This window comes from Halyomorpha halys, unplaced genomic scaffold (genome assembly GCF_000696795.3).
Source record: "Halyomorpha halys isolate HHAL.00 unplaced genomic scaffold, Hhal_1.1 Scaffold912.1, whole genome shotgun sequence".
NCBI lineage: Eukaryota > Metazoa > Arthropoda > Insecta > Hemiptera > Pentatomidae > Halyomorpha > Halyomorpha halys.
In genome coordinates this window covers 441,053-464,918 of record NW_027110766.1, presented here as the reverse complement: position 1 = coordinate 464,918, position 23,866 = coordinate 441,053, and the positions used below count along the sequence as shown (strand labels likewise).

The 23,866-nt window shown below is 31.2% G+C and overlaps 3 protein-coding genes across 5 annotated transcripts in view; 2 read left to right on the top strand and 1 right to left on the bottom strand.

Moving 5' to 3' along the window:
- Eogt (EGF-domain O-GlcNAc transferase) overlaps window positions 1–8,037 on the top strand; it is a 16,744-nt gene extending 8,707 nt beyond the window's left edge. The window contains exons 9-10 of one of the 2 annotated variants that reach the window (XM_014430756.3): window positions 2,045–2,147; window positions 7,169–8,037. In XM_014430756.3, the coding sequence (XP_014286242.1) occupies window positions 2,045–2,147; window positions 7,169–7,321 (256 nt within the window). In that variant the 3' untranslated portion in view covers window positions 7,322–8,037. Of the gene's footprint in view, window positions 1–1,777; window positions 1,891–2,044; window positions 2,148–7,168 lie in introns of those variants that run through there. The other variant, XM_014430758.2, reaches the window with a different exon arrangement.
- Window positions 8,038–9,367: 1,330 nt separating this feature from the next.
- On the bottom strand, window positions 9,368–13,033 carry PIG-Wa (Phosphatidylinositol glycan anchor biosynthesis class W a). The gene has a single exon (XM_014430770.3). It carries the CDS (start codon window positions 12,963–12,965, stop codon window positions 11,574–11,576), a length of 1,392 nt encoding a protein of 463 aa, XP_014286256.1. The 5' UTR covers window positions 12,966–13,033; the 3' UTR covers window positions 9,368–11,573.
- A 9,421-nt stretch (window positions 13,034–22,454) lies between these two features.
- Window positions 22,455–23,866, top strand: part of LOC106687085 (deformed epidermal autoregulatory factor 1) — a 13,838-nt gene continuing 12,426 nt past the window's right edge. For both annotated transcript variants that reach the window (XM_014430768.3, XM_014430767.3), the window contains exon 1: window positions 22,455–22,846. In XM_014430768.3, coding sequence (XP_014286254.1) covers window positions 22,616–22,846 — 231 coding nt within the window. In that variant the 5' untranslated portion in view covers window positions 22,455–22,615. The remainder of the gene's footprint in view (window positions 22,847–23,866) is intronic.

The following is a 23,866-nucleotide window of genomic DNA, read 5'->3' as shown; positions in this document are numbered from 1 at the left end:
CCGCAACCCTGACCATCTCCCTATATATCAATTTTTACGGTCAACTATACATACATATATAGTTCTTTATGTTCAATAATTTCCGAGTAATACCTTTTCCAAACTTAATATTTATTGTTTTCCAAATAAAGAGAAATCATTATTTTGTGCATTTATATAATCCATGTTTTCTGAGATACAGTTTTTCAAACATCAATTTTCTTTTTTTAGAATGAAAAAGTATTTTCAGAATACTTTTGCTTAGTATGAAAATGTATCACTTTGTCAGTCATACATATATTTTATTGGGTTTTTTATTTCAAGACATAATTCATTACCAGCATCCATTAGTGTTGCAGTATTTAATATAATTGAATTATGAACTTTAAAAAAGCTAATCATCGAAAAGTAAAATTTCCAGGAACCACAAAAACCTAAATTTTGTTGGACCGCTGAAATTATTGATACTTTTTTTTTTCTAAAAATATAAACCACTGTGTGCAGTATGAAAAAGCAAAATTAATATAAAATATGAATATATATATATATAAAAGCCCATTTTGAATATTCTTAGAGTCAAGGCTTTTCTTAAATTAATAATTCAATTGCTTTTGCATCCTCACACAATACCAGATAGGCACAATCAGATTTTGGGCATTTACAAGATAAATTTGAAAATTATTATATATATGTATATATAGTTGACCATAGAAATTGATATATAAGAAGATGGTCAGGTTTGCGGTCAAAAGAGAAACAAAAATAGTTTACAACTATTTATTTTCCGACGTTTCGCCCCACTTTGCAGGGCTTCATCAGGGCTAAAAAGATACAAAATGATACAATGATAAGAATAAAAATACAAAGATAAGATACAATGATAAGAATAAAAACAAGTAACAATGGCAAGAGTAAAAATTTCTTTATAAAAATACGTAAAATATAAAGCTAAAAAAGTACAGGAGATGCACATAAAACAAAAACAATACGGGGGAGGAAAAAAAAAAATTATAGAGATGAAATAAACGTCATGAAAGAATAATAATAATAAAAAATAAATAATAATGATATAAAATGATAATAAATGAGCAAAGAACAAGCCAGGACAACCTACCTGTTCAAAGGAATCGGCTTTATTTAAAGCTGGCTTTAACGGCCAATAAAGCCGTTAAACGGTTTGCTGGCTCCCTCCTCCCCACTTCCGCTTCATTGTTTCTTTCTGTTCAACCTATTCCTTTGAACAGGTAGGTTGTCCTGACGTGTTCTTTGCTCATTTATTATCATTTTATATCATTATTATTATTTATTTTTTATTATTCTTTCATGACGTTTATTTTATCTCTATAATTTTTTATTTATTTTTTTTTCCTTCCCCGTATTGTTTTTGTTTTATGTGCATCTCCTGTACTTTTTTAGCTTTATATTTTACGTATTTTTATAAAGAAATTTTTACTCTTGCCATTGTTACTTGTTTTTATTCTTATCATTGTATCATTTTGTATCTTTTTAGCCCTGATGAAGCCCTGCAAAGTGGGGCGAAATGTCGGAAAATAAATAGTTGTAAACTATTTTTGTTTCTCTTTTGACCGCAACCCTGACCATCTTCTTATATATGAAAATTATATTTTTATACATAATTAAACATTATGCTCGGAAGTCCTGCTAGTTCTTTGATAAGAAAGTTACAAATATTATGCATAAGAGGTTAAGGATAATTGTTGAGATTAAAGAATACTTCATCATTTTCTAAAGTAAGAAATACAATGATAGTTAATCTAAATTTCCTCTTTCTAACCAGAAAAAATATAGCCTGTTGGACAACCCATCCTTGCTGCCTTAGTTCATTTGTCTACCTTCATACCTTAGTTCCTCAACTTTCCAGTCCTGAGTCATCCATTGTATTATAAAAAGGTAATATTTCCAGTTCCTCTCTGATTTCTCAGTTTGACTTATATACACAATTTGTATACATGCCTCTACTTAAATAGTCAGATCATTTTAATATCTTTCCTTCATTATTTAACCTGTTTGATGCTGGGCCTTAATCAGTTGATTTACGTTGTAGATATAATTGTGAAGACGAAAACTGCTATCAGGATCTAGCAAGGCTTAGAGGGGTCAAATACATCACTTGGGAGAAAAAAGAGTTGGTGTTCCCAGAGGATGAGGTTAGTACAGTTCAATGCTCAGTCTGAATTTGGTGGAAATCTAGGTCTGTATGCTCTCTAGAAATTAATATTTAAATTTTTGTACTAATTGGAATAACCAGGTATTTTAAAAATTTAAACTATACCAAGACTCCAATTAAATTTATACTGTTTTAATCAAAATTTGTTTTAAATTTGATTAGTAAATATTGTATGACTGTTTTAAGTCTGAGTGAAGGTCGCCAATCCACTCTTCTACTATATTGAACCTGGTTCCTGGCAGAGGATTCATGAAGCGTTTATTTGACAGTGATTGAAGTCGATTTTTGTCAAAAATGAGATAATTTTTTTTTTAGTGGCTATACATGACTTTCTACTCAATAAAAAAATTTCAACTGCAATTTAAATCATTAGGACTTTAAAAATTTACTAAGATAAACAATAAATAAAAAATACATTATCTCTTCCTTTTTTATTACATGTATTATGTAACATTAAGAAAAAATGTATTAACTCCAAAAAATAATATTCTCTTCATGTATTAAATATTTATACCTCTTAGGAATAAAATAATTTTATATGCCATAAAGTTATTAAAAGAGTCTCTCTTAAGAGGTTAAGAAAATATACTTGGTCAGTATCAACTGCATAATTCATTTCCCTGAGTATCTAAGTCTCCAAAGGGATCCTCTCTTCTCCGCATGACTTGACAAAGGCCATTCAAACATTGGACACCTATTTACCCATGTAGTCCAAATGAAGAGCCTCATTTAAACAACTTCCAAACCTTATGCCATGAAGAAGTGACAACCTCACTTGGACATATTCTTGTTAACTGCTCACACAAGATCATTTTGTTAACTGAGTCAGGCCAAAGCGTGAGCAATTAGGGTTTATAAATTTTGTAGTTTTTAGTTTTTTTATGTTTTTATCATTTCTGTGTGTTTTCAATGTTTGTTCATATATTTTAACTTACTGACTCTCATAGTGATAATCTTAAAATATTGTCATTTATATATAGTTTTAATCATATGAACTATAATTCTATATTTATTTATTTAATTTTTAACCAATTTTAAAGTTATCTTTATTATATTTTTTAACTAATCATTATTTTATCATTTTACTTATTACATTTATATTTATCGTATTAAAGATAGGCGACATTGAGAAACATTTTAGAAGCCTCTTTGAAAAAAAGAATCTCTACAGATATGCGGATTATGAGAAATGCGCCCCGATGCAAAATTTGATGTCCATAGATAGTCGGGTGGTGAAGAAAGCTATCAAGGCAACATCGTTAGTCTCATCGCCGGGGCCGGGTGGTATCTTGCTATGAAATACTTCAAGGTAACACACATTATTAAGAATATTGTGGAGATCATGCTGAAGGTGGAGTATGAAGCAGAGCCTCTACGCCAAGGGCGCACAATATTGGTCTACAAGGGAAAAGGAGACCCAAAAAGTATTACCTCCTTGAGGCCATTAATACTCAATTGTGCGTTGAATCATCGAAAAGATTCTGGATTCTGAATTGAGAAAGCAGGTCACCTTTAGTAAAAGTCAAAGGGTCTTCATCAAAGGTCTTCCGGGAACATTTGTAGGCACCATAATCATTGACGCAAACATAAAAGATGCCAAAAATTAGGAAAAAAGATTGCACAGTGGTTTTTTTAGACTTGGTTGGTGCTCCGGCTTACTGGAGGCAGGAGGTGTGTCAAGAGGTGCCTCACAAATATGATCGTGGTTCTCCTAACCAAAAATAAAATAAAGATTAATATAGGAACCCATACGACTAGCCAGTCTTGCAGGGGGTGCCTCAGAGCGGGCCCTATTCGCCTTCGCTGTTCAACCTAGCCATCAATCATTTGTACCATGAGCTCTGTGATCAGGAGTTTGCTATTAAGTTTGGATGCTACCTGAGAAGTGACCAAGAGAGTTTGGTCCTCACAGGGTTCGCGGAAGATCAGGCTGTAATGGCGCGTGACAGGGGTTCTACAGAAAGAGTAATAAATAGTGTCCAAAGGCTGCTCATGGAGATTGCTTTGGCAATAAATTCAAAGAAAAGTGTGGGTATCACAATGGGCAAAGGAGAGTTGTGGATAACAAAGCTCTCCCTTGAGAATACAGAGGTCATTCAAACAGCAAAAGCCGAGGACACTATGAAATATCTTGGATGTACATTCTCGGGAGAGCTAGTATTTGGAGAAGAGGTGGTGACTAAGTTAAGTAATAATCTTGATAAATTAGTTAGCTCATGCCAGCTCAAACCGGAACAAAAGAACATTGTTAACCAATACTTGTTTTTGGGCCTTACTTACCCTCTCCAGACTGCAACCTTACAAAGATACGTCCTGCGATATTGGAAGGCATTGATACCAATATCCACAGGAGTATCAAGGCCATCATCGGGCTCCCCGCTAACACCTCATCAGCGATGCTGTACACACTCAGGAGGAATCGAGGTCTGGGTCTAATCCACTGTCAATGGGAAGCTCCACTCCAGCATTGGTCCATTGCCCAGCGTCTGTCGAATGTTCCAGATGCCCTATTCCAGTTTACATTCAATTACGAAGCAGAAATCGCAGCATGTGCCAATAGACTTGGTGTGGATCAGAGCTATCAAAGTGTGAGAGCTCTACGGCAGTCATTGCATGAAAATGCTTTTGAAGAATGGGCCATTTGTAGGTGGCAGGGTATTGGTATTAGCCATTTCAAAGATATCCTGAAAGCTAATAGATATGTGTGTGACAAGTAGGCACTCTCGGGGTCAGAATGGGTGAACGCCTCAAAACTAAATATCAACTAAGCACCCCTGCATGGAGTCCCAGGAGCCATTGGACAGCAAGGAGAAGTTTGGGTCCCTCTGTCGCAAATGCGGTAGAGAGTCTGAAACACCAGCCCATGTGCTGGGAAATTGCCACAACTCCCTCCTTATAATGCGCTGGCATCATAGGGTCCAAGAACAATTAATGAAGTTCCTTGAAAAAAAAAGACTTCACCTGCTTTGAGGAGGTTTATTGCGTTGACTCCGATGGATCCCTAAGATATGCCGATATTGTCGCATTTGCAAAATCGGAGGTACGGCTCTGGTCTTGGATCCGACTGTAAGATTTGAGACTAATGATCTCGAACAGGAGGGTTTTTATTTTAGTATGTGGACCTGTCGATTAGTTTATTTTAACTTATTTATTCCCTCATTTATTTATTAAATTATTTTATTATTATTTTTATTTATTTATTTAATTTTTTTAAACTTATTTATCCATTCGAGTATTTCTTTTAACCAACTTTTTATTATATTTTCTTTTAAATCTATATATTAGTTTTGTTTTGGTAAAATATATTTATTTGTTTCTTTTTCTGTAAACTGATCTACTGCTATGACTATTATTTCTCTGGTTTGATCTCACATTGCTGTCTAATAGTGAATTTGTTTAGCAGATCACTGGAGAAGATCTGAGAGGGTGAATTTGGAGATCAAATGAAATAAAAAGAAATGGTTAAATGGAAGGAATAAGAAAGGGAAGGAAAAAAGGAATAAATTGAAATATTTGTATTTAGTATGTAGATTGGAATTGATTGTAAAAGGAAACTGTAGGGGAAAAAAATGTTTTCTTTCTTTTTATTATATTATGTAAATATATGTAATTTATATATGTCCAATCACAGATTGATTAGTCTGCTGTGTCATGTAGCAACCTGATGTATTAGGGCAGTATGGATGAATAAAGCATTTCTCTCTCTCTCTCTCTCTCTCTACTCTAGTCATATCTTACCATAATGTAAATGAGAATTATAGTATTGATCTAATTTACTAATTCTTATTTGGTTCAGTTCTAAACATTTAGTTAAGAGGATGAATAAACTATATTTGAATGGGGAATAAACTGCATAAATATAACAAATTAATGTATGGAAATGAAAAAAAGATTATGTAAAAAAAAATAAATAAATACTACTAAATAATGCATTGCATAATAATTTCAATTGAGTGACTAAAATTATTTTTGCGAATAAAGTGTAACTCATAATTAACATGAGGGGGAGTGAAATTATTTTTAATATCCACGTTTTCTTTTCTTTTTTTTTCCTCTCACCCGATGTTGAGATAGTAAATAAATAGTACATAATTGGGGAGGTTTGAATCATAAACTCTAAACAACTAAATTTATTATATTATTAACACCAACTTCATTGGTCCACTTTTTCTGTCAACTTTTTACTTTAAAAAATCTCCGTTTTGGCCCTTAGGGCATTTTCAAGGAGGACAATCTATAAAAATTGTTTTTATTTTATTATCATATTACCTCCTCACACAATACTAATGTTCCTGAACATACCTTAAACATTGATATAATTCTTTAAATTGTCTTTTTTGCAGGCTAAATTTCCCATGTCTACATATACCTCACACATTTGCATTTATTTTTGTTTTTAAAGATGTAAGACATGGGCAATTTAGCCTGCAAAAAAGACAATTTAAAGAATTATGTCAATGTTTAAGGTATGAAATAAAATGAAAAATAGTTTATTATTCTGGGATTAGGGGGGGATATATGCTGCTAACTGTTTTTAATATCAGTTTTGGTTACTCGACTACATCCCCATCACCATGACTGTGATTATTGTTTGTAGAGAGAATATTCCGAACAGTTATTATCATTTGTGATTTTGCTTTTTGCGATGTCAGAATTCACTAGAATTTATTACCATTTTCTAAATCTATGTCGGAATTGGAGTAAATCCTGTTAATATTTATTTCTTATAACCTAGGTGTTATTTAGGTTAATTTTACTAGGTTGACCAGCCTTTCCTGTTATTACTGACCCTTATTTCCGAGGTTATCTTATATGTGAGTTATACTATTAAGTATAGAAAATTTCTTTAGGAGTGCATTTCCTGTTGCTTTCAAACAATTTGAAATGATGACAGTAATATTAATAATTTATTGTTTGTTTCTATCAATAACTTTTAATATTAAAATTTTTTTAGTCATAGTAGCTTGTTAATTTAATACACAAATTGATATTATGTTACAGGGCCACCATCCTGATGGAGGGGCACATGCGAAATTCACCAATTACCGATTCGATTCTGAAGAGTTCTATCGGCTAGTTTGTGTTGCTGCTGATCACGTACTCACCCATCCATCCTACAAAAAGTTGGCCAAACCAATCCGCGAAGAGCTATGATTACTTTAAGAATCTGTACCCTTAATGTCTTTCCTTTTAGTTAATCATTTCTTAATTAGCTCATAATTACTTATTTAACTTCTCTCTTTTTTATTTCAAGGTAATTTTCTTTAAAATGTCAACTTATTTAATCATGTGATATTTGTTTGTATATCCATCTCATTAATATTATTACTGTATTTACTTAAGTGAATATTAATTTTACTGTTATAATATTAAGATATTCTTTACTTGATAATCTTTTCTAATTAATGAGAGGAAGAACTCATAAAAAAATAGACTAAACTATTATTGTTATGATTGGAAGATTTCAAATCAAAGCCTTCAGGCTAGAATCAAATAATGTCAAACCAAAAATAGTACATCTCACTTCAGCAGCCTTAACATTTACACAATAAACTGTTATAGAATGATGTATTTTGTGTTTGATTTATATTTTTTAGGTTGCTAAGGCCAGATGTTCTATCTCTGTCTTTATTTATTTGATCTTACATTTTTCGATCCTAATCATGTCTGAGTTGGTAAAATATTGATTAGTTAGTTATTTCATTGTATTTGAAAGACTTGCTCATAATCTTCTAATCCAAACCTAATCATATTTTCTAATTTGAAAATATCCCTCAACTCATCGACTAAATAAAGTTTCTATATCATAGATTTATTTAATTAATAAAGTTGTTTTACTACTATTATAGTAACTAAATAAGTAATGATTTTTTCAAAATTATAATTTTATGTTAACATGTTACTACCAAAAACGTAAACAACTTCTAAAAATGTTTCATCACTCAGAATTCTCATTCAATCAGTTTCACCTTTGAGCAATGTTAAGTTATCAAGTAGTAATTAATGTTTGTACCTGTATTATTTTTATAAAGACATAAAAATAATTCCGTCCAAAAAAAAAAAAATGGAATATCCTAAAATAAGGCTAGATAAGATAAATATTGAAGCCTAGTTATTATCTCTTACCATTTATTTTCTTAAGCATTGATTAATTAACTGACCCAAATGAGAATGGTATGGTCATTTAGAATTGGTGAGATAAAATATGGCAAGTTACTTTTTATATATTGTTGGAAATTGAATGTTTTGTTAATGTACTTACTTACACACTATATGTGTAATTTAAGTGCACATTATGTACTTAAATATAAATAAATCTTTACTTAAAAGATGTATGTGTATTATAAATGTATTTAAAAAAAAAAATTAATTTCTCACAATAATAAAAATGACTTTCCTTTCATTCACACTAGCTCATATATCCTGATTATAAAGATTCATAAAAGCACAAGAGTGTAGATCATTCCATTTATAATAATTATATTTTGATACTTTTTTTTGTTTGTAATTTTAGAACTTTTACGTTTTTGTGAATTATATAATATAAATAGAAATTTATTTATCTTGGATCAAATACTTTCTCATTTTTAAATTAATAAACTATATTCCTTTATTTATGTTTTGTAGAGTGATTGTACTTTCATAATTTTTAACTCCTTTTTTCCTCTTCAATTTTCTGAAAATCAGCAATGAATTCCTAGATGTGTAATCTATTATCCATTTTTGTTTCTATTTTACGGTTTAACTGCCAATTCTTCCTAGCATTGGAGTTAAATAAAGGTTCTAGGAAGGCTCTTAGAGATTATTAGACGCTAGATATTTCAATAAAGAAGCAGCCCAGTTTCAACAAAAAAATTAAATTTGACCAACCCTCAGGACGACTGATCCAGCCATGTTTGTTAAAGAGACTGTCACTAAGATAAGGACTGTCAACTACGTATTTAATTTAATTATTATCTTTGAATCTTCGTCTATTTCAAAAACATAAATATTTTTCGAAGTCTTTTCTCACATTAAGAGCCACTGAAACTTTGATAATTTTTTTCTCTATAACGTATTTTCAACTCATTTTATAAAAATATTTATCAATTGACATTGGAACATTGTTAAGGTAATCCAAGGAGATCTCATTATTTACATTATTATGAATGGACAATTACCAAGGAAAGTAAAAACAAAAATTCTTGTAGTTAATAATTTAAGTTTATTTTCTCAAATGCGTCTAAATTTTTATTATAAAATATTTAAGGATATATGTAGGTTAATATAGTTACACATTAAATACAATAACAATAAAAAAATATCTATCTTAAATTTGATTCATTAAATAAAAAATTCAATAAAAATAAAATATTCACTATAGAAAAGGATCTATTATGAAAAAAAATATAATACCAAAGCTGTACAGAAGGCACTTAAATAAATATTCTGTTTGTAATACATCTGGTAGACTAAAATATTTTTTAAAAATAATAAACCACTCATTTAGAGAAAATCATTTAAATATATGTGTATATTTTCATTGCTAATAAAAATAATATTAAAGTGAAACCTAATTTACAGCACCTTTTAAAATATGATGAAATTAATTCATCATGATTTTCCTTAATCTAAGGTAGTAATTGCAATCGTACACTAAAAGTTCAGTTTCAGTCTATAATAAGTGATGTGTAGGTTCCATTATACATGGAATTTGATTAAATAGTCAAGATCCAATATATATATATATATATATATTCCAATATTTTATTAAAAATTGTAGATAGTAATCATTGCCTAACGATAAAAACTGGTGCTATTTCCCAATATAGTAACTACCCTGATGTGATTGAACACTATCCCAATGTGGACGAGTATTCAATCACTTACAAACAATGAGAAAACATTTAATTATAACCTGGCACCATAAAGCGGATCATATTCATACAAATATAGGGCCTCAACTCATCTGAAAAGGAGTTTGTTTATGCCTTGCTAGAACAATGTGTATAGTGGAATACATGTCCACCCGGCATGTCGGATTTCTGTTAGGGAACCATTACCAAACTAGAAGCTTAATATATTTGATATTCAAATGAATTGATTTATATATTGATTAGTAAATAACAATTTAAGCTTAAACCTCGAGAGTTACGATGTAATATTTGTATATACCACATACTGTATAAATGTTTAATTTTAAAACAAAAGTTGTGTGGAGATATTAGAATGTAAAGTTACAAGATTTCTATTCATAAAATAACAATATTGCTGTTATGTTGTGTGGGTTAATATTTTCTTCGAAATTTTTATTTTTTTGATTTTAATTTTTATTATTCTTTAAAAATTTTTGACTTAAAACTATAAAAGAATATATTACTTTTTATAATTACGTAAAGAATATTAAGTTTATGATATTAAATATTTTTATTGTTAAGTCCCTGAATAACAGAAATTTTATAAAGATGAATTTTGTGGCTTAATTTCATTGCTGGTATTATTTTAAGGCTGATAAACTAAAGCTATCAAAATTTATTAAATAAAAATTAAAGTTTCCTTAATAAAGAATTTTTTGTTGTTAAAAATGATAACACTGTCTGTCTTAAACTGGTTCCCAACTAGTGGTCAGTGAGAGGGTCCAACAACATATTTTTTGTAAAGATTTATTGTTAGAACTATTTTATTGATTATCTTTCCACACATTTAATTGAAAAGTTATAACAGGTAAATACACAGTAAAAGTGACTCAAAATCCACTTTTAGGCAACCTAATTCTCAAATATTTTCTGAGGGACACTCGCATTTTCCCCAAGTTTTGGCTTAGTGCTCTGCAGACTTCTATGGGTTGGGAATCACTAGTTGAAAACATCGATTAATACAGTGTTTTGTGTTCATATTTACAGGTTCACTATTAAATATTAATTGAGAAATCCAAAATTAGTTACAGTTAAAGTCCAAATAAATTCATTCATATATCTATAAACAAAAAAGTTATTTTACAATTATAGTCACTATCAGTCATTCATTAACATAAACACTTAGCATTATAGAATACATTTTTAGTATTTTTTTAAGTTTACTTTTAGTAAACTATTTCATCTTATGCTCCATTCACTTATAAAATAAATAAATTAACCTATATTATCACAAAACTAGGGGTTAGTTGGAAGCAGAAACAACTTATTTTAATATTTAAGGCCCAAGCAGGATATGAAATAAAAATTTAAATATTAAATAAACCCATAAAACAGCAACAATACATCAAAATAGAAAAGCCATGAATTCTTTCAGTCAAACATGACATTGTGACATCTTAGAAACAGTATTATCAATTATACAGGTACAGTACATTTGACCAAATGCTGCAGTCTTTGGTAACAAAATAATGATATTAAAATAACTAAGGTAACACTTTACAAATGAGAAATCATAGGGAAAATTTGATTCGGTTACGGTAGAAGATATTAGCAAAAAAACAAAGTATAAACATATAGACAGTAAGTATTACAATACTGTTCCTATTTTCTACATGAAGAGTTTGTATCCAAATGTTAACAACACCAGTAAAAATATTTCCCATTAGGAAGAAGATCAAACCATTATAATTAATAGAATTTAGGACAGAAGGGGCCAAGTGGTCGTTAGTTGTTTTACTTTTTATGAAATAAATAATTCTTAAACACATTTCAATCAAAATGCATACACTCAACAAAAGGAATGTCATGGAAATCATCCAAAAAATATAGGTAACATTCACAAACCTCCTCGAGACAGGGTACCTTGAGTGCAACCAAAATGTAGCCAGAAACAGGAAGACAGATATTAAAAATCCTTTGCTGGCATGCTTAAGATCTTGGTATAGATCGACACTGTCTCTTTGTAACGATTTACCAATGGCCATAGCACCAAGAAAGAGGCTAAGATAACCAAGCAATGAGCAGATGCCCTCTCTATTCGCAGACAGTGGATTGTTCCGAGGAGCATCACTTATCATCCATGATTCTACTCCTGCTTGAAGAATAATTTGGTGGAGAATCGCTAAAACAATTGAAGTCAACATCTCTTTATTCTGAAATTTGTTCATAAGATAGGTAGCCATCAATTTCACAGCAGCTAAGGTAAAAAAGAAGTTCCAATGGGTCCCATACTCTGAAATAACCTGCTGGTAATCAAGACTTTTTACAGATACACATCTGAATATTCCAAGTCCCATAATTGGTAGAGTACTCTTAATAGTTTTCATAACATCCTCTCTGGTATCAGATTTAGAAACTATCCCATTCGCAATAATATAGAATCCCACACCTGTATCCATTAAACTGAAGCCATAAGATTCTGTTTTTGCGAAATGTCTTGGAAAAACACGAAAATCAACAGCAAGAATACAAAAAACAGAAATGAGATTGACAATTGATCTAAAATAAGTTATGTATGGCCGGCTTTTAACAGAGGTAACAAGAGTAAAGGCAATCCTTATAAAATTCTTCTTCTGATTCCACAGATTGCATATCAGGCAAAGGATGACTGACAGGAGGAGAGCTGAAACGAAGATATGAATGTAGCTGTGACAGAGGGTCAATGAGAGAATTAGAGGAACAACCAACAAACTGAACTCTGTAAAGAAGAGAATGAAGCCGCTTTGCAGCTTGAATACAAAGTTAACACAGTAGCAGCAAATGAAAGCCAGTAACGGATACGGAATCACTAGAAGTAAGCACTCCCAAGGTGTCCCTCCAGTGTTAGTATGGACGAACTCTTCATGTAACTCTCTGTAACTCTTAGTTGATGTCATAATTGTTTTGTGAAGTAAATGAAACATAAACTAATCATGACAGACCTCAACCCACTTGTCAGTCTGACGGTTAGTCATCAGTACAAAGCCGAATTTGAATTGTATCGATATATCGTCTAAGAGGTTGTCTTTATGATTCTACTACTGCTTGACTTACTATGGTAGTTAAACTCTTGTGCCAATATTTTCGCCATTTCACTTGGAATAATTTTATATTTACCAACTAAATAATTTGAACTAAAAAAAATTTGAGCTCTATAAATTCCTAGATTCACATGAATAAATGCAAAGTATATTACTTATAGTATGAAAAATTATAGTTTTTTTTAGTAATAGAGACCATTTTTAAACATGGGAGACCTAGTAATCGTTACCTAATAAGACAATAAGCTAATTTCACTCGAGAAAACCCAACTTCATACTTTGATCTGTATATTAGTCTGCCAGGGGATTGAAAAGACGTAGGTAGTAAATAGTCAGATGGAGGTAAATACTTGTTACTAGAGGTCTAATGGATAACATCCATATTAATGTGCGACAGCAGAATGAATTGATATTGTTACGTTGAGTCATTATGATGATATCATTATTAAAATGGTATTTTCTAAAATTCCATTATCCATGTTGCTGAGAAAGTGTTCTATCGCGGTGGGCAGTAAACCGTTGGTACAAAATAGGCTCATGCATACAGCATGATTTCTTTTTCCCTTGGTGATCTGGCGATTTTGTTGAATTATATTATCCCTAATACAGAATAACGGATGATAGTGTGACATTATTGCAGAGCGAAAACGAGGCCTTCAGAAAGATTTTCCATTAGGAAAATATAACATATAACAGAACGTGTGCACGCACGAATACATATGTCACTGCCACTTTTCTTTATGACGCCCTTCCTGGGGTCAGTTCTGTCATATGGGGAGGGGAAAAAGGGAGGTTATCTAGAAGTAACAAACCTATTCTAACCATGGTGGGGGAGGGGGTAAAGTTTTCCTTTCGTGGGACCAGCACAGAAATGAAAAAGTCGAACCGGCACCACTACACTCATGAGTCCATCGCTTAACTCCCTCTGCTACACACGGCCCTTATTTCTACCACTAAACAAGTGAGGTATACTCTTGAAAGATGGCAGAATCTCATAACTGCCCCATCTTTCTATAGTATACAGTGCTGCCTAAATAATTCCCCTGACCAAAAAATACCCACTCAGCGCCTTGAAAATACCGGTTTTACCCAATAAATAACCGATGCTTTACCCGCTCTTGGAGAATATTTATAACTGTAACAGTATGCTTGTACTGCCAAACTGGCGTAATAGTTAATAGTATAAGTAATGTCAGTGAAGTAACTGTCACGGAAACTATCACAATGAATGACTATATTGACTATATTGACAGTGAAATGTAGTACATTTTCCATTATTGCCACAAAAGTGTTAGTCACTACCATGGTGTAATTATTTGATGGTTACAGTCATTATATCATTCACTGTCACGACCGTAATGTCGCATTGGATCTAGCGTGATGGTTAATAGTACACGTAATGTCAGTGAACTAACAGTCGCATTAAATGCCATGTTAAACTCTCACTTAATATACGCCTTGAAGTGAACTTTCGCAACATATCAACCTTACACAATATAATGAAGAGAGGCGAGAAAATATTGTTCTTATATATTTGTCCAAAAACTGAAAATTTCAAAAACACACTCGAGCCCCAGATGTAACCCAACCCGGGTCCTAAACTAAGGCCCCAAACACCAATCCACTACCGAGCACAAAAACAAATTTACCCATGACCTTAAAATTGTATCCACCCCGAGCCCTAAAAATAATCAGCCCCGGGACCCAATAATGATTCCGCCCCAGACCTCAAATATAAATTCGCACGAGGCCCAAAAATTAAACTAATTCCATGCTTCAAAAATAAATCTATCCTGGGCCCTAAATGGGCATGTGCCTGTGCTCACAAATTTAAAATCTATGGAAAATTAATAACTTGTTAGGGATAGAAAAGGTATTTAAGGGTTACCTAAAAAACTAGTTAAGGACTAGTGTGGCAATTCGCTAGCAATCTAAATATAATGTATAGTTATTTTACCCGACCCCCCTACAATTACCCGCTACGTTGAATACTTGAAAATCAGGTAAAAATACGCAAATCGGCAGCACTGGTGGTAGGAGATGGACCCACTGGAAGAAAAAAAACACTAAAATCCCCTGACCTTTTTCGAGGAAAAACTATTGTTTTTTAAATCTGACTCACCTGCCCATCTCCTTTTTACCCTTCCGACTTTCCTACCATTGTATAGAATTGTCAATCCCCAAATTTCTTAATTTTTGAAAGTACCTTAATTTTACAACTGTAATCGATTGTTTGTATATATAACAAGAATAAGAAAACACAGGGTACAAAAGTTAATAAACCAATTTTAAAAAAAGAGATAATCCAAGAAAACATATAAAAATTATTTTATATTTCCGGTTCTAACTTGTTCACAATAATAAAGGTCCGGTTTGTACCATTTCGTGCAATCTAGAAGATCCTAAATCCACATAAGTTTCGTTTAGATTGGTGAAATCTTGTTGAAGACATTTAATTTTTTGTGATCAGTGAAAAAAAAATTGAAGGCCCAAAAATAGAACACAATTATTTTTGATTACTACGGAAATTCGTATTTAAGGATTTTTTGAAGTTTGAAAAACGAATTTCAACTTTATTCATCCATAATCGAAATATTTTATTTTACTTTTCTATATCAGATAAAATATTTAAAATATTTTTATGTTCTAAATTATTTCAATTCTTACCTCTTATTATGGTATATATCAATCTATTTATTTTCGGATGTAGAATAACAAAAACATATTTCCAGTTATATTGAATAGGTTTAAATTCACACAATATCCCAAAAATCACTTCCCACATAGTAGGCCAACAAAAATGTCAATCTAAAAAAGCTGTTTAAACAAAATATATTTGGGGGGAACCTATGATGAGATCGGTAAATAAATAAAGAAAGGAAATCACGAAAAAAAAAAAAATGCAGTATCTTCAACGGGATTTTGTCAGGCTAAATGAAACTTACGAAATAGTATAAACTAGATCCATGGAAAAAAAAAATAGAACCAGAAAATAATAAATGAAATAAAATATTTTATTTTATGATAGAAATTTATCTTTAGTTCACATTAAATCTAAAAGAAATTTATGAGGATTCAAAAAGGAAAATTCAGCTTTCCAACGGTTTTATTTACGCTTGATTTGGACTAGAACGTTAGAAGTTATGTATTTATTTCAGACATCGGTAGAGAAAAAATCTGTACTCATAAGTATAAAGGATTTAAGTCCAAAAAATGTCGATGTTGAGTTAAGTACATTAGCTCAGAAAAACATTCTCTATCGATTAGTAAGGGTTTAAGATGTATATTATGATAAAATCCTGGTTAAAAATGTATTGAAAGGATAACTTTTAATGGAGAATTTTTTGAACTTTGTTTTTGTCTCCTGAAAGATCAAGAGTATGGACTTAAATCCTATATACTTATCAGTACAAAAATATCCTCCAGAATTTAGCCCAATTATTTCTAATTTTTGATTTACATGGAAATTCGTACTTACGGGTTCAAAATGAATCTGACTTGAATTTTTGTAAAAAAAATTTTTTATTGTATGCCCATTTTTTACTGCAAATGAAACAACTGTGATTTTCTTTTAAAGTCTCAACTTCAGTGAAGTAACAGGGCTAAAGAGTGATATAAAACATCAAATATTTCTAACAACATATAAATCATTGATTAGAGAAAATCAAAATGTGAAGGAACTGTTGGCCTCAAGCAGGGCAATAACAGATAAATAAAATATGATTTAGCTAGGATCCTCTGCTTACCGCCTTTATGAAGGCCTGAAATTCAGGTCGAAACGTCGCCATGAATAAATCATTTTTGGTTTATTTATGTTCTTTTTTCTGACCGCACCCCCGACCATCTCCTCCAATTGATAAATAAAATCATTCATATTAAGAAGGTTCATCATTTTTTAATGTCAAAATCGTCTAAAAATATTTTTCATGCTTTTCGGGAGCGATAAAAATACCTAATATTAATCATATAGCACTAGAGGAATTGATAGCCAACTGCTAACAATTATCATAATTAATTGCTACAATCATAGTTAAATAATTAAGTTCTGTTATTAATAAAATAGATAGGTAGTAAGAGGACCGCTTTAAATAATAAAATATAACATACTATATTAATATTAATTCTATTTAATACAAATAAAAGAAAAATTTAAAATTCGTAGGTTAACGATTTCCCAACTTAGATTTCTTGTTCCTTCAAAATTCAAAATCGACTTTTAACTAATTGAGAATAAATATGAAAAAATGAGAAGTATCATAATTGCCATCTTTTCAGTATTCTTATAAGTATCTTAAATATATTAAAAAAAAAATGAATTTTAAATGTAACTCACCAGTCAAAATATCACGTTTTGCTTCTGTTACATTCTACTTTCCTGTGTTCATTTATTTCTTGAAGTCTTGGCAATATTTTTCTCAATAAGTCAGTTCAAAAATATCAAATGAAATAGTAGCTTATAGTATTAATTACTAATTATTAATTGATTAGCTTATAGTATTAGCTATTAGTTCCCTTAGATCCTGACTAAAAATTTAATGTTTTTTTTTTTATATTATAGGTTCAAACTAATATTTTACGTTTTATTGCCATAATAGTAATAATACTGAAAAAGTATGAATTTTTTTTTGTAGAATTTTGTGGTTTTTTTTAATAATGATTTAAATGTCAAGACTGAAGACTGGCCATTAAATATTTTTTAATCAATGTAAATACTTTAATGAGGTACTCAATTTCTTCTTTTCACTTCTTGATTGTATATATCAATTTCTAGAATTTTTTTTAAATACCAAAGACTATTTTATCCATTTTAGTCTCTTCTTTTTCACTTCTTGATTGTATATATCAATCTCTAGAATTTTTTTTAAATACCAAAGACTATTTTATCCATTTTAGTCTCAAAACATTTTTTATTTATTTATAAGTCCGACGTTTCGGCTAACTCGGCACTCCCTAAGAATAATCTTAATGCAATTTTAGAACCAAGTAATTTAAAAAACAACTTCATGCAGTCTATTCTGCCCCCGGTCATTTATATCAGTCCAGAAATTACCCTAATTAGTCAAATTAAATTAATAATTAAAATCTAACAATATAACATTAAATATAAGTATAAAACTGAAATAACATATTAAGGATTTTATATACCTGGAACGTTACGGTAACTTTTTTCGCTAAAAACGGCTCAACGATTTACATTTAACTCGATAAATCAGTGAGCAATGAAGTGGCCTTTAATACTAAATAGGTCTAATGTCAAATTTTCAACAAATATTCTTCTACAGTGCCTTTAATTTTGTTCGTTTAAGAAAAAAAAAACCGTTCTTATTATTTAGCAATATATATATATATATATATACATTATATAGCATGGTGAATGAATACAAAATATTAAAGAATTTTTTATTACTTTAATGAAAACTATGTATAATTACTAGTCAAAACTGATGAGTCTGCCAAGTATAGGTAGGGGAAATAAAAAATGGCGGCTGTTTCAAAACCTAAAAAAAAAAATAATTTTTCATTCGGAGCTCTATATCTTAAAAACTACCAACAGCACTAGAAAATCTAAAAGAACATTATTTAAAGTAGAATAAATTTTATGAAATATCAACCCGAATAGAGCTGTTTACGGTCAATGGTTCCCGAGATATGGCTTTTTAAAAAGCGACATTTCATAAAAATGTACTGAAAGATTGGTTTAGGTTAGTGAATTTATTTTGAGAAATCTATATCTCAGGAACTAAATGACGTATAGATGTCTATTAGCACTCAAATTAAAGCTAGTTTAATGGACTACAATGTAGTTTATGGCCTTTATCTTCATAGGAATAGTAGTTTTTATGATATTTGCTAAAATATATTGATTTATAGTTGTTCGGACAATAAATTTGCTTTATGAAAAACTTTATTTCAAAAACCGTAAGACATACTGAATTCTGCCACCACTCAAATTAAATCTAGTTAAATTTACTATAAAATAGTTTATAACGTTTATTTTTGTAGATGTAGTTTTTATGATACTTGACAAAATAAATTCACAAAATCTTAATTTCTAGTTGTTCCGATAAAACGTTTGATTTTTGTAAAAATATATCTCAGGAACCATATGACATTCATATGTCTGCCAGCACTCAAAATATATGAAATTTAACTTAATATACAGTAGTTTATGACATATATCTTCGTAGGGGTAGTAGTTTTTATGATATTCACATATGAATATAAATTTGGCACATGAAAATTTGTCCCAACAACTATAAATCAATTTATTTTAGCAAATATCATTAAAACTACTACTCCTTTGAAGATAAAGTTCATAAACTATTTTATAGTCCATTAATCTAATTTTAATACTAATAGACATCTGTCGAATGGTTTTTGTTATATAAATTTCTCAAAATAAATTTACTGACTACTGGTCTTAAAGTACATTCTGTACATTTTAATGAAATGTTGCTTTTTAAAAAGCTACATCTCGAGAACTGTTGAACGTAAATAGCTCTAGCAGGGCTCATATTATAGCAAATTTACTCTATATGAAATGATGCCCTCTTAGGTTTTCTAGTGTTGGTAGTTTTAAAGATAGAGCTCCGAATGAAAAATTAATTTATTCTACCGTCTTGAAACAAGCGCCATTATCTATTCTCCCTACCTATACTTAGCAGACTCATCGATTTCGACTAGTAATTATACATAGTTTTCATTAAAGTAATAAAATTGGGATGAAATAACTGCCTTTCTCGTCTTGGGCTCTTGTACTATTAGGGACGTAGCCTGGTAAAAAATTATTATAATAACAAATTTTACTTTCACTTATATGAAGTCCATAATAGGTGGATAATCATCGTGAATAACAAAGAAATGGCTCTTTTTGAAATGTACAAGGATTAATTTCATTTCAAGGTAGTAATTGAAAGTTATTTGATAACGGGACCGCATCATAATTTTTAAATCCACTGTTCGATATTTGGAAATGTATTGAGGCAAAAATTTCGAATTTGGGTATTGGGCGGTTTTTTTTTTTTTTGTTTATTTAAAATAAATAACCAGTCCTCATTGTTTACAGTAACGAACAATGGATGAATACAAAATTTGATGGCTAATTAAAGGGGAAGAAAGGAGATAAGGACAGGCGTTCGAATCAGATATCGGAAAACAGAGACCACCCGATATCTCCCGATTGTATTACAGCCTCGTTATCTTTTGTTAAACTGTTGTGTTCTTAGCAGCAGTGCTACCGATTCACCCGACCAAAATATTAATATCCGTTTTACCCAACAAATACCGGCCATTTTACCCGCTGTTGGAGAATTATTTTAACTGTTGCTATGTGATTGTTACAGTCTTGTACAAGTGATACAATGAAGTAACAGTCACTATCACATGTATACGCCTTGCAGTGAACAAGCGTACAATTTCAGTTATTGCGATAGAAGTCGCAGCCCTTACTAACTATGGTGTAACTGTTTGATAGTTACAGTCATGACAGCATTTACTACTATGAGAGTTTATTGTGGCAGTATTGACGAACTGGATCTGACGTGTTAGTTGATAGTCAAGTAATGTCAGTGGACTATAAGTTGCGTTTACTGCCATACGTATACCCCTTGACAGTCAACTGTCGTAACATACCAACCTTACCAAACGTAATGACGAAATGCGGGAAAACATCATTCTTATGTACTATTTTCGTTTTGTTTATTTCTGATCTTGAAATTATTTTTATTCTAAGTCTGTACTCACCTCATCAACAGTGAGATGAATAAAAATCCAATGATGTAACGGTCTGTATAAAATTCCGTGTGTGGACAGTAACTCGAAGATGAAATTGTAATAGCCGGGCTTCATACATAATTCGTCCCGGGTTCTATGATTCTATTCAGAACCCCAAATATAAATCCGACTTGGGCCCCACAAAAAAATCTACCCAAGACCCAAAAATTATATACATCCTATGCCTCAAAAATAAATCAATCGCTGGCCCAAAAAAAGAAATATGTCATGGTTCCCAAATGGTCTAGGTACGCCTATGTCCTAAAATTCAATATCTAAGGAAAAACAATTACTTGTTAGTAATAGAAAAAGTGTCTAATGATTAACTTAAAAAACTAGTCGAGGGACTAGTGCGACACTGCGCTAGCGCTCTACTTTTTTTTTTTTTTTTTAATGGCGTATTTATAAACAATGAACTTTCTCCTTTTTCTGTAGAACATCTACATTCTAAGGAGTCTTTTGGAGTGTATTATTTTTGTTGTCAGAATTTATAAAAGAGTGTAATGTGTTGGGGCACACATTATTTCTGAATTTAACAAACTTAAATCTAATAAAAACTTAATCCTAATACTACGTGACCTTACGTAGTGTGTTGCCAACGCACCGGAGGGGAGGCAGGTGTTAACGTGTTGAATAACGGATTTGTACAGTACTGAAGTGAATCGAAAAATTTGATGTGTCGTCGCTTGATGAACTCCGGCACAGTAGGCAACTCCAACAATTGATGCAGCTCCGGTGGCTTCTTCCTCCTCCACGATGTTGTGCGTACGATTTTCCTCAACATCGAATCCTGAAAACTTTGAGGAAGGCGCTGGGTTCCATCTTATATGTGGGTAAACAATGGTGCCCCATATAGTAGTGCTGGTCTCAGAATACTTTTGTATATCTGCAGCTTCAATCTCAATGAGAGAGCCGGAGAAGTGAGGAGGTGGTTGAGACGATATGACTTTCGTCTTACTGTTCTCGCCTTCTGATATAAATGGGCAGAAAGCTTAAGATGACGCGCTCTACATATAACGTCAAGCCATTTTAACCCAAATTCTCGACAACTACCTGCTAAGAAGAAAAGTACCCGAAAATCGGCAGCACTGCTTGGCTGGAACAAAATTTATATTTGTAATTCCAACCTCAAGAAATCTTAAAATAAGAATTTTTATAGTAACAATAAAAGTTTAAAATAATAAAAATATAAAAATTTTTGTTCAACATTGTCACCTCCTCTGGTCTTTTTATTACTTTTTTTCCTTTTTCGAAAATCACTAAAACAGCAATAACTTCAACAAGAGTACATCATTATACTTTTTTCCCCTACCTCCAAAGTATATTTATTAAAACAAATACCTAAAACGTGGGGACATAAGTGAAAGTTGTGTGTTGCGCGCAACGCACCAGATTTTCAGTTACAATAGAAATATTTACTCTTAAAAAATTGAATGCGAGTAGATTTCAAATTGCTTGATTTGATACTAACTTAAGTAGTCACCATGAGTTAAATAAGTAATATTAATTTTAAAAAGTAGAGCTGCAGTCCAACTACAAAGGCAGGAACACTGCTGCGCTCCCGAGGTAAGGAATGGAAGCAAACTGCCCGAGAGGGGTAATTCCGCCATTATACTCTGCTCTCGTAAGGAGTCAACTCCCGAGAAAAATTTTCCTGAGTCTTTGAGTACATGTTTCGTCTCCGGATGTAGTTTTTAACATTAACACCCCCTATCATCACTAATACACTGAACATATTGCTTTCGCGCCATTTATGAGAGATGGAAGGTCAAAGTTCGGAAGAAGTCGTAATTCCGGACATAACCGATCCTCTGGCGAACAAAACCGAAAGCGACGAAAATGAAACATCGGAAGCCCACGGAACTCATTCTGCGGTGTCGGTTACTCCTGTGGAAGGCGTTTCTGTTTCGTCTTCGGTTCCTGTTGCATCTTTAATTAATGTTTCTGCTGGTGGTGCATCATTCAACGTCATAACACCCGAACAATTGCAGGTGAGGATAATCTGTCATTTCCATTAACTGGTCAATGATATCTTGTTAACACTATAAAAATTTTGTCTTAAAAAATTTACATCAATATTTATGCCATTTTTGAAGATTATATTTGACTTAAGTTGTGGTGTGGTATGGTTTTGACCTTCAAATTATTAAGGAATCAATTTTTCTGTCTTGAATTAGTCTATGTTTAATGTTGTACAGATTATTAATGATATTCCTGCTTAGTTATACAGTTTTTAGAACTACCAATGACATATATGAAGCAGTATGTCTGCCATTATTGACTTAGTCTTTGTAAAATCATTTATGAATTGTGTTATTTTCTCTATCTAGAATTTAAAATATTCGGCTATCCTGGGTAATGGCACTGATTGTCAATACTGGTAAGATTTTTTTTAAATAAAAAAAAGTCAATCAATTAATAACAAGTCAAAAGGTACAAGGTGCTTATGAAATTCATGATGAATTAATCTTCTAAAGGTGTCAGATTTCAGTGATGAGTCAAAATTTCTACCTACATTCTTAATTAGTTTAAGACAACCATTAACTTTCTGTCTTTTGAGTAGTCTTGGTTATGATACAAATATTTTTAGTGTGCCCATCATATTTTCTTGATAAGGCCTGAACCATACATCTCTTATTTCATTAGGCTTGTCCGAATTGATCAGTTTTGAAGAATGTCTTTTTTATTCTATTCGCAATTACTTTATTACATTTATAAGCCATTTTATATTTTTCTCCTACGGATTGTTGAATCTATCATGAATTTAAGGGATAATTTTTTTAAAAGTATTGTGAAGACAATACATAAATGTATGTTCCTAACAGGAATCTAAGTTTTCTTTTAAAATAAATCTGTTTTTAACTGAAGATTTTATGACTAGAAAATTATTTATTTACAGTTTGCCTTGTTGGCTTATCTGATTTTTTTATTTAACATGTTCATACAGTAACACAGAATCAGCATAACACAAATGACACATTTCTCTGACCTATTGTTTTTAAAAATATATA

Bases quoted from the DNA above. Each gene is read 5' to 3' on its own strand.
- PIG-Wa (XM_014430770.3), bottom strand. From the start codon at position 12,965: ATGTTTCATTTACTTCACAAAACAATTATGACATCAACTAAGAGTTAC.